Source organism: Antrostomus carolinensis, unplaced genomic scaffold (genome assembly GCF_000700745.2).
Source record: "Antrostomus carolinensis isolate BGI_N321 unplaced genomic scaffold, ASM70074v2 scaffold15115, whole genome shotgun sequence".
NCBI lineage: Eukaryota > Metazoa > Chordata > Aves > Caprimulgiformes > Caprimulgidae > Antrostomus > Antrostomus carolinensis.
In genome coordinates, this window is record NW_010315829.1 from 1,478 (window position 1) to 14,287 (window position 12,810).

Here is a 12,810-nt window from a genome sequence, read left to right on the forward strand (position 1 = left end):
CACAGAATACAGTAGCATATGATTTTTTGTGAAATCTGGAAGCTTCAAAATTTTTTGTAAACTATAGACTTGAGTTTCAAATGGTAGCATGTATTGCCTCAGGTCTATATGGAGATCATGCATTATTAAACCTAATGGTGTATCAGGCTCAGTACTCAGCTATTCTGGCGTATGGACTTCTCAGGGATAGTCTGGAATTTCACTTCACTCTTAAACAAGCAAATCTGTGACTTACTTTTGACAAGTACAAGATTGTATCAACCATGTCCTGTTGCTTGAGAGCTGACTTGAATTGTTTTTCGGCTTCACGATATAATCCTAACCTAAAGAGACAACAGATAGATATAGAAGGTATTTTGTTGTTGTTTGTTTTTATTTTGTTTTGGGTTTTTTTAAAAAAAACCCCTTATTAAATAATGAAGCAGTGCACACTAAACCAAACATGAACTGCCCAAAAGCATACTTTAAGGTCATATATTTGTGTGCGTGTTAACAAAAACCCATGCTGCTAAATATATTTATGTTACAAAGACAACTATTCAAAGTTATGAAAAAGGCAAATTTATTAACTTTGCCCCCCTTTTGTATATGTGGCCTTCTGGTGCTAATTCAATAATTATGCACCCATTTTCATAGGACTCCTTCATGCTCTCTGTACAGAATGGACAGTAGAAAATGAGCAATTAAAGTCATGCCTCAGCCTCTACCCACACAGTTTCCAAGCAGAATTTCCTCCCTCATGGCATAGATCATGTAGATACTCCACTGTAAAGTTTAGGGAATGTTTTATCATGCATAAAACACCTTCTCCTAGCCTCCTGGTGAAGAGTCTAGGAAACCATAAAGGCTATGGTGAAACTTCTGTTGCTGATATTAAAAATGTTTAACTGCATGTTGAAAACATGCTGTACTGTAAGCAGCACCACAGCTAAAGAACGTCCAAGCAGGTGACTTGGGAGGGGGCAGTATATGGCACAGGAACCTCACAGAAGTCTGTTTCATCTCAAAAGCATTTGTTTTGCAGTACTACTACAGAATATTTTGAAGTAACTTATAAATGCTATATAGACTGCAAAATTAAGAGGATTGTATCATTTCAACAACAGCAAAAGGTACACTTTCTCAAACACAAATTGCCTTCTCTTTCCTTCAGCCAAAGAGCACAGATACTTGGTGAAGAAACACAAAACACAGCCAGAATAAGCCAGCTAAAGCAAAGAAACACAGCCAATGGGGACATAAGATAATTTTGGATCCTGGAAGTACATGTGCCTGCTTGGATGGTTTAGCCTCTATAACACTATTCATAAAAATCCTGAAAGTGATAAATGACCTCTAAGCTAAAAAAAAAAAAAATAAAAAATAATTTTTTTAAAAAAATCAGTTCAATCTTCTAAAGAATGTTAAATAAAGGTTAAGGATAGTGAAAAATATCATTAGCTTGAGCATCTAAAAAGAAACAATAGTTTCAAGCCAAGATACAATATAGAATTTTAAAGGAATAACTACTTTGTATTATCAGTCTGTTCATACAAGAATTACTTACAGAATTGTAAAGACCGCAGATGATGCTTCAGTTTTTTAACAATCAATACAGTACCCATATGTTTTACATCAATGGGACAAAAACGTTGTAAAGAATGAAAGGGGGAGTTGCTTCAGTACTTGTCTGAATTATGGGAAGTGGGGCTGTATTGAGGAGTTTCACCTGATTTGGTAGACCTGGCTGTTACAGTCATAGCTAGATCCTCAGCAACCACTCTAACCTCCTTGCAACAAGCTCTCCTCCCTGCTGTTGCCACTCTTTAAAAAACTCTTTCCTCAGAGAGGCATATTGCTGCACAGTGTTGGGGTACACCTACGTCGGTGGTATCAGATGCTGGGGAAGGGGTGCCAGCCCTGAGGCCTTGCATCTTTGGAACCGGTACTTCTTGGGCAATGTACCTCTGGCAGAAAGTGTCTACATCAATCTGAAGCCCTCACTGACACTAATTTCTCCAGCTAATACTGCAATATCCATTTTGTGTGGTCATTTTTAACAACAGTTCTTTGCATTTATTTACTGACTTTTCAAACAATGACTTTGAAACACATTATCAAAAGTGAAGATGCAACTATTTCAGTTAATTAAAGGTACTCGATGTTGATGTCTCAAGCAGTTGAACATAACCTTCTGTATTAAAGGAGATTTAACTGTAAGCACAGTGCTCTCCAACTAAATACTTACTGAACTATTTCTCAGTGTTCAGTATTGCACAGTACACCCAGCAGTTCAGGTCCTGCACTCATATTTACAATCACAGAAGAAATGAACAACAGCTTACCTATAGTAGCACTTCCCAATTTGGACTTTCCACCACCAGTCCTTGAACTGTGCGTGCTCAGTGGCAAGGGCTGCCAAATCTAAAGCCTTCCAAAACAAACCCATCATCTTAACATTAATACCTTCAATGTTTACACAAAGAAAAAGAATACAAAGTGAATAACGCAAAGATTTTCATAAAGAGAAAATTTTGAATAAAAAGTCCTGGTAAACTTGAGGTGGGGGCACTGCTTTATGTTTACTATTTTTATAGCTAAGTGCATAAAGTAGCTAAAAGGATAATTTGTCCCTATGAGAACATGTAATCCAAATAGCTTCTAGTAATTCAAAGAGAAAATATAAAATTAATTTGATCAGACTCCTGAAGTGCTGCTTCAGGGTGTATAGAATATTTGTGTACACTGACACATTTTTTCCAAGTTTCCCATCCTTGTTCACTAAAAGTTGTAAAAAACAAGTAAAAATATACTAAAAGAAAGAAAGCAGTGCAGCCAGTTTGAAATACTGTAGAAACTGTCATCTCATTACTAATATCAGGCTGCCTCCACTTTTGGGAACTCTCAGATGTGTAAAGTAAGAAATAATTCTTCCTTTAAAAAGTCTATTACATAATTATTTTATGACAGGAAAAATAGATACATAGTCTAAGAAACAGTTATCTAAGAGGGTGGAGGACTAGTATCTCTTTTATCTGGTATATTGGAAGCAGGTATGCTAATGAATGTGCTACCATCAGCCACCACAGACAGAATCTATGGCTTTCAGTGTTATAGCTATAATTTCAACATTTCTGTTAAGACAAATAGATGTGTGTTCTGTACCAAAACCTACCAAAGAAGCAATTGTTAGTGTTCCTTTTTTTAAAAAATTCCATTTTTTCTCAGAACATATCAAAGCCATGCTACATTTGTCACTTATATTTTAGGGATATAATAAAAAATAGTCTAAAAAGCTTTAATACAGTATTTTTGTAACAAAGAACGGACCCTTTTTTTGTTTTCATAAACATTTTTCAGACCACAGAAATCAGAAACCAGCTGTCTATTAGGAATAATATGGAAGTTCTGTACACTCATCACTCAGTAGCAGACAGATTAATCATTTCCAGAAAAAAAAAATATCTGAATACTTGAAATACTATAAAGAGCCTAACTGAGTGACATCTACCTCTGTGTTTGACTCCTGTTCTTCCTGCTAGCAAAATGAGGCTGCAAGTAATCAGTGGGTGTAGATTTGACATAGCACAGCAAAGTCAGGGGAGCTATGACAACTTAGACTAAGCTGCTCTCTCTTGGATCTGTGAGAAAGAATAATTTGTTTTCTGTAGCAATTCAGGCTAAGGAGTTGCACTGATGCTGTCCTCAAAGAGAGACAGTTGTCATTCCCTGCCTCTGTGACAGGAGTGAGAAAACTGAGGAAGGCTTCCAACTCTGAAGTCACTATTTCTTCCAGGCAGGTGGAATCCGTGAAGACCTCAGATGGCAGCTCTTACCTTGGTTGCCCTTTCTTAATGTCTTTGCAACTTGCACAATTGGGCCTCTGGACTTACAGCTATAATGGGGAAGAAGCGTGCTTCAAGACAGAAATGAACGGTTTCCCTTCCAGACAAATACTTTATTTTGTCTGAAAGTATATAAGTAATTTTGTCCCATACTGGGAAAATTTGGGATAGTTTACGTTAGAACATTGGTTATTTTTGTTGCATTTACAAATGTAAAAACAATGAGTGTGTCTGTCAAATACCACACCTGCTTCTAAGGCAGCATTAGCAGCCACTTCAAATGAGTAAGGACTATACTGCAAATAATGAACTTCAAAGAGCTCTCCTTAAAGTGCTCTGATGACATTCAAGGAAAAGGACTGAATTTCAAAAAGTGATCCCTTCTTTAGCTACACATTCAGTTTTCTTTATGGTACCCTAATTATTTCTGATAACTATTTTATGTAAGGCTAACAATTCTGTCATTGGAAAGTGGGAACTAAGACTGCTTCAGGCTTAGTAGACACTAACATCAGCAGTTTATCTGTTGGTGCAGATCCTGAACTCTTACTGGGATCTTATTACTAGCACCAAGAAACAATACATGACTTCATTTTGAAGTTAGTTTCTGAAATGAAGTCCTGTTTTTACACTTTCTTATTAAGGAAGTAGGAAAGTAGTAGGAAAATCCTGGTTTTGATACTTTACAAGCAATCACAAAAACTTTAATTCAAAAATATTACAAATGTTACCTGAAAAGGCTTTGTGCATATGAATGTCAGTTTTTTCCATGCTAGTAGTTAGACTTTCTGCTGGTATTACAACAAAATCTTTTGACAATGTGGCCTTTGAAATGCTAGTAAATTGATTAAAATAGACTTTTAAAAGTCAAAGCTTCACCTTGTCATGTCAATATCAACTGCTAGCATATTTCCATTTCAGTTTGCTGCAAACTTTTTTTTAAACTTTAATTGTACAGTTTAGGTACAAATCAATGTTCAGTCTGCACACTATGTTAATTTTAAACCAATCTATAATAGCAGTAGTAAGTGCTATGCCTGTCCTGCACTCCTGTGCATTGCTGAATGTTGGTGCAGTTGTATTAATAACTAGATGGGAAACCCAGCATGGATCGTGGATTGGTAGATCCTGGTATGTCCTATTAAGGACTTTTGGCTCTAATGTACATGTCAGAAAAAACCCCACACTGATTGTCACAAAAAAATTTAATAAACCTTAGGATATAACTCCTCATCTGCAAATTATTGTCAGTTGACATTGTTACTCTATAGGGCACCTTACGTAGTTACTCATGTATGCAGGAGTCCATTTCAGTAACAGTCTTAGCCCTGGGAAACCTTTCGGAACAAATTTATTTCACCCTCACGTCTTACATTTGTGCAAATAAAAATAATAAACACCTTCATACTTAGTGGGTTTCTATTAAAAAAAATTCTTAGAGAATGAATCAGAGCTGGTTTTAAACGAAAAATAATGTAGATTCTTTAATTGTAACTGTATATAGATTGATTCCGAGATTCTTTTTTTTTAGTATTACTTTCCTTAGCTAAACTCTGTTATAACTAAGACTCCCAAATTGTCTGCCAGTCCTAACTCAGTATAAAAAAGTTTGTGGGGTTGTATTAAAAAATTAAAATTATTGTATTAAAAAATTAAACTGGCAAACATACATTTGTTTGAAACTTAGTAATTTCATAAATAGTATTGTATGCATGAAGAAATTAGGTGGAAACAATAGTAAGTCTGCTGCTTCTTTCATGTGCTACTGAATGGCAGTAGTTCTCCCAGGAACAGCTATTGACTTATTTGTACACAAATCAACACAGGACAGTCTGTAAGACAGCTGAGTAAATGACATTAACCATTGTCAATTTAACACAATTTTTTTTGTTGAGTGTCTCCCAGATTTCTGTAGTTTGTAAATCTAACATAATTCCATTATAAATAGATTTCTATCAGAGAGTATAAACTTCAGAGTATTAGGAACAACTAGGGACATATCAGAGGACATGACTTCTGGCCCCAACTATATATTGTACACTCATTGTTCTCCCTCAGGACAAAGTGTCTTGTCATCACTACCCACTTGTGAAAATAGCAGAATACAATGTCACAGTCTATTGCTGAAAAAAGTAGCAGCTGAACTATTTCTGGACAATTCTTTTAAACTGCCCCACTCATACAGCATTTAGCCCATAAAATGGCTTTTAGAAATAGCTCAAGGGGTACAGAAAGTCAGTTATTAAGTATATGTGATCAAAAGGAAACAAGTCAAGAACTATAAGGGATAGGGTAACAGTAATTTCAGAGAAGAGTTTAATTTTTCATTAAATAAGATTAAAGACTTTTGAATACATTTTCAAGTGCTGAAAAAGCTCAGTGCTTCTCTCATCTCCTTGCATCCCCATGTTTCTGATAATTGACAGATTACAGATGTATTTACTTTTAATTTGAACCAAGCTCCTAGCATTATTTGTCCAGTGGAATGCACACTGATTAATGATATTTTCCAACTGAAATTGCTGAGGCGCTTTTTTTTTTCTATATACTAGCTGAATACCAAACAGAAGATAAATAATAAAACTGCCTTTGCTTCTTAAATAATAATGCAGTTGAAAACAGTACAGACTATTCCAGATCAGCACAGTGATAGGAAAAGGAAAGATATTGTCACTACTACTATCATGTTTTATTTGCAAAATTGCAGGAATTGGTCTTCCAATTCTATGATGCAGAAAGTCCACAAGTGGAGGCTTTTGAGTCTATACAGTCACAAACTTGAGGCAGTTTCCCAGGCTTCCAAGCCTTCCAAGGTCTTTCACCTCATGTCATGCAGAAAAGTGTTTTGTTTTGGGTTTGTTTTTTTTCAGAGTGTGCTACATGATATGTAGCAGGTAATACAAAGATGCAAGAGATGTCAGTGAATGTTCTAATGGGTGATCAAGTACGATCCAGATCAACTTCTAAAAAGTTAACATATATATGCTGTTTCTCTGCTGAATCCTAAGTGACCACATTCTTTCCAGGGAGGAGCAAGAAAATGAATTAGTGAAATACCATTGGTAGGAGAGCTGAATAAACAGTGATGAAGCCAAGTTTAAGCGGAAGTTAAAAGTATTACTTTTTTATTTAAGAAAAATTAATGCAGATGATGTTCAAAAGGAAGGGACAACAGTCTGTAGAACAGAATTATATTGAAAATGCTGTAGTAAGTGCACAGGAAAAGAAGAATGAAAGCAAATGAGAGAAAGCAAACTGAACAGTTAAAAAATATCTCTTCAGAGGTACATATTAAATTATAAAGGTGCCTCATACTGTGAAGTGTGACATATTTTTTTGTCCTCCAAGATGCTATCATTAACCAAATACGTTGATCTCTCTCTCATTACACAATAAACAGTGGTGACTAAGCTGGCACTTCTATGCTTACGGATATTTATTCAAACAGCTAGTGTGCACAGAAAACCCATAAGCAGAACTTTTCCTGCAAGACAGTGATTCAGGATTTTCAGCAAGGATTTCAAAATAGAAAAAACATTGTGTACTGCATGTAGCATGCTTGAAAAATTCCTTGCATTATATTAAATTATCTGCCTAGCCTAGAGATCCTGCATGTCCTTAAAAGTGTAGGTCACAGGCACATGTGGCATATTATCAAATGGTCCTTTTATTCTTAGTGAAGTGAGTGAGTTCTCAGTAACAAACAACATAAATTTTAATTATGAGTGGCATAAAACCTCAGCACTTTCTTAATATTCAGTATCAGAATATGTAAATGTGAAATACTTTCTCTCTGACACTTCTGACACTTGCACTTACTGTTTCAACCATATGTTAGATTAATAGTGCATTGCAATTCAATCCTCTTCAAAGCATGCTATGTAATAAATTGACAGTGTACAACTATAAGCATTTTATACTAGATTAAAAAGCTTCACATAGCAGTACATTTGGAAATGGTTCTCATCTATGTCAACAACAACAAAATATTTTTTGTGTGTTATTGATTAACTGGGGAGTTCAACTTCAGATCTAATCACATACCAGTCAGTAGTACTGCATAAAATTCAATAACTGTTTAAGTCAGCTATGCATTATTGACACAAACAGCTCTTTCAAACAAACTTCAAGCAGAAATTTTGAGTCCATTTCAACTGAGTGCATATACCTAACATAGTAATGAAATATTCTGACACTTTATTAATTGAATAATTTCCTTGGGTGAATTGCCAAAAAAGTCTGCAACCTCTATCAGTTGCTGAAAATTTAAACAATATGTACCCAAACTTGTTCTTAGCCATTCAGTGCAGTAACATATGAAGAACCACAGAAGAAAAATCCTGGATAGGGTAAGAGGGAAACTGTATAATTAGGAAAACTTCTGGAGAATAAATGTTATAGACAATCATAAGGACAACATAATCTTTCTCTTGAGGACACAATATGGAATTCAATTTCTAGAAAAAGTGTTCAAAGTTCAATTGATATTTTATTTTTCCACAATTTCAGTAAATACCTTTACTTTCTATTCACTCAAATGCAGAAACAATTACCTCAGTAGTTTAAAAAGTCAAATGATCAATTCAGTCACTAAGTATTTTGTCACCTTCTGTTAACGGACAGTCTTCCATAACTTATTTCTTACTCTCAAGCCCCAGGAACTCTGAACTTTCTAGGCAGTTCAGCTACCTGACATGCAGTTTCAGCTCCTGCTCAGGCTCCAGTAAATTATGTTAACATGAAATCATTAGATACAGGGATCTTATGTTGATAGAAGAGGGACCTAGTTTTAGGCATTAGAATGTTTTGCTTCTCAAAAAAGAGGGTAATGCGTATCTTGGTCTTTGCAAATTATCATTCCTATTTATCACCCCTGTAAGAAAGGATTTCTCTCTCTCAAACAACTTTTAATGCTTCACTTCTGTACTTAGATATGATGTACTACCTGGAGCCTTAGTTTATCAGAATACTGTCAGAAATAACTGAATGATACTTAATAAAAACTGAAAACAAAACATACAAATTACTCACATTTTTTACGTCATTTTCATGGTGAAAAATATATTCGAACAATGCCTGTCAGAAGAATATTTTAAACATTGTCATATTCGAAGATAAAAATTGATAATGTTTTAGAAGAATACAAAATCTTGATTATGTTAGGCAGAAATTAATTCTTTGGGAAAGCAATCACATTCACACATCACAACTGCTGACATTTACATTTAATTAAGACTAGAATAGAAAAAACTATAGATGTGCTATGTTGTTATTACAGGAAAGTATTTTAATTCTTAATTTGTTGCAAGAGATTAGTGGAATTGTCTCTTATTGTTAGTCCTTAAAGTAACTTTTTTTTTTAAAAAAAAGGCAGCTTTAATTTGAAAATGAATATATATTTGAAAACTTGGTACCATTTTCTTGACTGTTTAACTATAAAATCAACAAGTAATCTAGCAAAGACTTTTTGCAATGTATAGTTAGGTGCTTATGTAGTCTAAAATCTACTTAAATTAAATTAGGTTTATTAAGAATGTAAGCTGAGCAAATTTTGCCTTAGGGAAAAAAAATTCTAAACCCTACAGAATTTTGGAATCTGTAAAGGAAAATCTTTTTTGTTTGTAAGTGCTAAATGCTAACAATATTGTGCCTCTGAAACTCGAACACACAATCATAATACCAAAGTTTAAAGAAGTTACATGCATCAGCTGTGCTGTGGTAACTGCTCATAAGCCTACAGCAATTGCACGGCAATATAACTGCATCTTTGTTTACTCTTGTATAAAGCTAAGCAAGTCATATTACTTTGTAGCTGTGCTGCACTAGAATATAGAAGAGTATATAACAGGTAATGGCGGTGGCATTTTAAGCAAATAAAATTATGTTGAAAGATAACAGATAACTAAATGGAGACTGGGAGCCTCTGTTCCCAGGAATGTAGTTTGGGAGCTAGTAACACAAAGTTCAATTGAGTTGAACCTTGATCTTTTTCTGCATCCAAATCCCAGGTCTTAATTACTTTAAAAGAACAGAATTTTTTCTAAATTCTTATCATTCGTTATAAAAAAATAAAATAAAATATCGCCCCAAGAGGAAAGAAATAAAGAATGAGACAGCAGTCTTATAAGGCCTTCCACGACTCTTCTGACAGCTTTTCTTAGTCAAAATTCTTAATAGATTTACCTTAAGGAAACTAGAGAATTACTAGTGAATTGTCATGTCTGGGAGGAAAGTAAACCACAACCTACTTTTCTTCTGCTTTTGGTCAGAAAAGACTCCGAACAGATGGTTAAAAGACATTAAGGAATCATAAATAAAAATATATTTACAGGAAGATTAGAATAGGTGGATAACAAAAGAATAGAAAATGAATAAGTAGCGGAACATTCCCTCCCCTAGTTCAACAACATAGAAATGTTCAGTAAAAGTGAGTAAATCTGAAGTGATAAAGAAGATCTTGCATGGCTGGCATGAGGAATTTACTGCTGTTATCTATTGGCTCTGACCTTCAAAAGGATTTAAATGACTGAACATTCACTTGGATAAAAACATCTAGAGTTATCTTAATAACTCCATTAAAAATCCACAAGCTAAAAAAGATAAAACTTCCAGTCTCATGCCATAAACCATCTGCTAACTGAGATTTACCAGAGGTTCTTTCTGGCGACACGTGACACCTCATATGCCTACTATGGGGTTTCCTGCAATATTCCTTAATATGGCTAATACTAGTCAGTGAGAAGCCACATTCCTGTATAATTCAAAACATCAGAAGACCTAGTCATGCAAAGAAAAGATAGATAATCTAACTTAAAAAAACATGTGATAAGTATACTTTGCAAACACATAAGGAAGGAGTATATGGGAGGAGTATATGCCACCATGAATATACAGGCCATTCATGTGAATTTAATAGTTGCAAGATTTATTATCTTTTTGCACCTGGGAGAGATGACAGTCCAAAAAATTTTAAAACTTTAATCAATGATTCTTAACATAAAGTGCAGTCTGCAGCCTCACTTCCTGCTTTGGCTTTAGCCTTAATGGTATCTTGTTGAGAAAAAAAAAATTCCACGTAGCTCCAAATTTAAACTTAGATCTTACATTCTGCGTGAAATGTTAATGTCGTAATATATTAGCTTCATAATACTGACAAGTACACTTTCTTCCTATGGATGTTTCTATGACTGTTACTCTACATTTTTTGGCTTAAACCTCTTTTCATACCAAACTGAAGGAAGATAGAGCTACCCCAATGTCCCAGAAAATGCTAATTAAAACCCAGAATGGTTAAAAATATCGAAGTTTCTCATTCCTGAGACCTGTTTCTGAGAATAAATGTTTCGTCTGTAAGCTAACCTACCTACTTAAATAGTATACTGAGTTACCAAACACAATTAAAAGGTAGCTGTCTTCAAGCAGAAGAACTAAGCCTAGTTTCTTAAGGATGTGTCTTTTGATTCCTAATCCTTCCCAGGTTTCTTTTGTTCTCCCTGTTTTACAGATTGTGATGGATTTAGAATAATGTGTGTGCAGGCTGATTGCCGGCAAGGACATCTGTGATGGATTTAGAATAAATTTAGAATAAATAAATAAATAATCCTGTGTGTGCAGGCTGATTGCCGGCAAGGACATAATTGGACAAAAGCCTGCAGTTTTTTCAGAACTGATAAAGAACTGACTTGTAACTGCCCTCAGATGATAGTGTGGAAGTCTTTAATTATCTTGCCAGACTAGGACTTACTATATTTGATCTATATTCTTCTGCCTGGCTTGGTTAAGAGGCCAAGGGACAGAGATGTAAGGGGCAAGTGAACAACACAGTGCAATCACACAAACTTTATTTCCTTTGAAAAGCAAGGCACTACATCAGTCTAGATAAAGTTTTAAAAAGCAAAGGAATTTGCTAATAGTTTAAGAAAAATTATTAACTAAAGTTTTGGACCGGAGGAGCTAATTTCCATGAGCAGATTATGAGGTACTGCTAGTCTTCTAACAGTGCTCACCACTATGTTTCTCAAAAGAGACTGAATACCTACGGTTCTTTGAGCTCTAGGTTGCTAGCCAAATATGGCTCCTGAGAGTGTGTTTGGTAGTCATTTGATACCTCGAGCAAAATGAGTTGTTGGTCTCAGCCCAATAGTTGTTTTTCATGAACGAAGTATGGTCAGAAAACGTTTCATCTATACAACTAACTAGTTGTGTTGGAGAAAGACTTAACTGAAAGGCCACAGAGTGATAGATCATTACACAACTTTTAGGTCTCTTCACTCAGAGCTGAAACCCATAAGTGGGACAGATACCCTGGATAAACCTGTTCTATTGTCAGATAGTCTCAGTTTCAATGGCTGTCAACCATAAGATCTTAACTGAAAATGAAGAATAATTCTGAACAAAAAGATGGAAACTTTTTATACAAAAAGTGCTAACTCATGCCATAAAATCAAAGGCAAAAATCCCAACAATTTGAACATTTTTAGGCCAGGATTGCCATCTATTTGTACACAGAAATGCATTTCCAGACACTAAGGAGGGTTCTGCTGGTTTTTTTCCTCCTGGCTTTTTTTCAGTTGCTCTTCGTCACTCCTACATGAACAGTTCAAAGTTATTTACCAATGGAGCATTTCATTCTACACAAATGTTTTCTCCTAGGTTACATTTTCAACATAACCTCTTCAGACATATTTTCAATTTCAAGTCTGGTAACCACTGTCAAACAATACGTAACACGCTATTTTTCTGAACTTTACTTCTACAACATAGTTCATCATCGTTTGTATCCCAAATCTCATGTACAGTTACATTAGAACGATGCCAGAAAATAAGAAAAAGATATCACAATATTAACCAAAATACTTACATACCTTTGCCAGTTTGGGTTTTTGAGCATATTTTGCTAAATTCAGTCGAGACAGATTTATGAAAGGGCCATCTGGATTTGTTAGTATTGAAGCCTGAATGGGAGAAAGAAGTTTTTAGGTGGGAA

At 34.9% G+C, this 12,810-nt stretch overlaps 1 protein-coding gene across 1 annotated transcript in view; it reads right to left on the minus strand.

Moving 5' to 3' along the window:
• Positions 1 to 235: 235 nt before the first annotated feature.
• The window catches only part of LOC104525028 (tetratricopeptide repeat protein 8-like), a gene marked incomplete at its 3' end in the record, with an annotated part of 19,473 nt that continues 6,898 nt past the window's right edge, over positions 236 to 12,810 (minus strand). Inside the window, exons 5-8 of the mRNA XM_010168076.2 lie at positions 12,689 to 12,778; positions 8,856 to 8,900; positions 2,325 to 2,410; positions 236 to 323 (exon numbers count right to left, since the gene is read on the minus strand). Coding sequence (XP_010166378.2) covers positions 236 to 323; positions 2,325 to 2,410; positions 8,856 to 8,900; positions 12,689 to 12,778 — 309 coding nt within the window. The remainder of the gene's footprint in view (positions 324 to 2,324; positions 2,411 to 8,855; positions 8,901 to 12,688; positions 12,779 to 12,810) is intronic.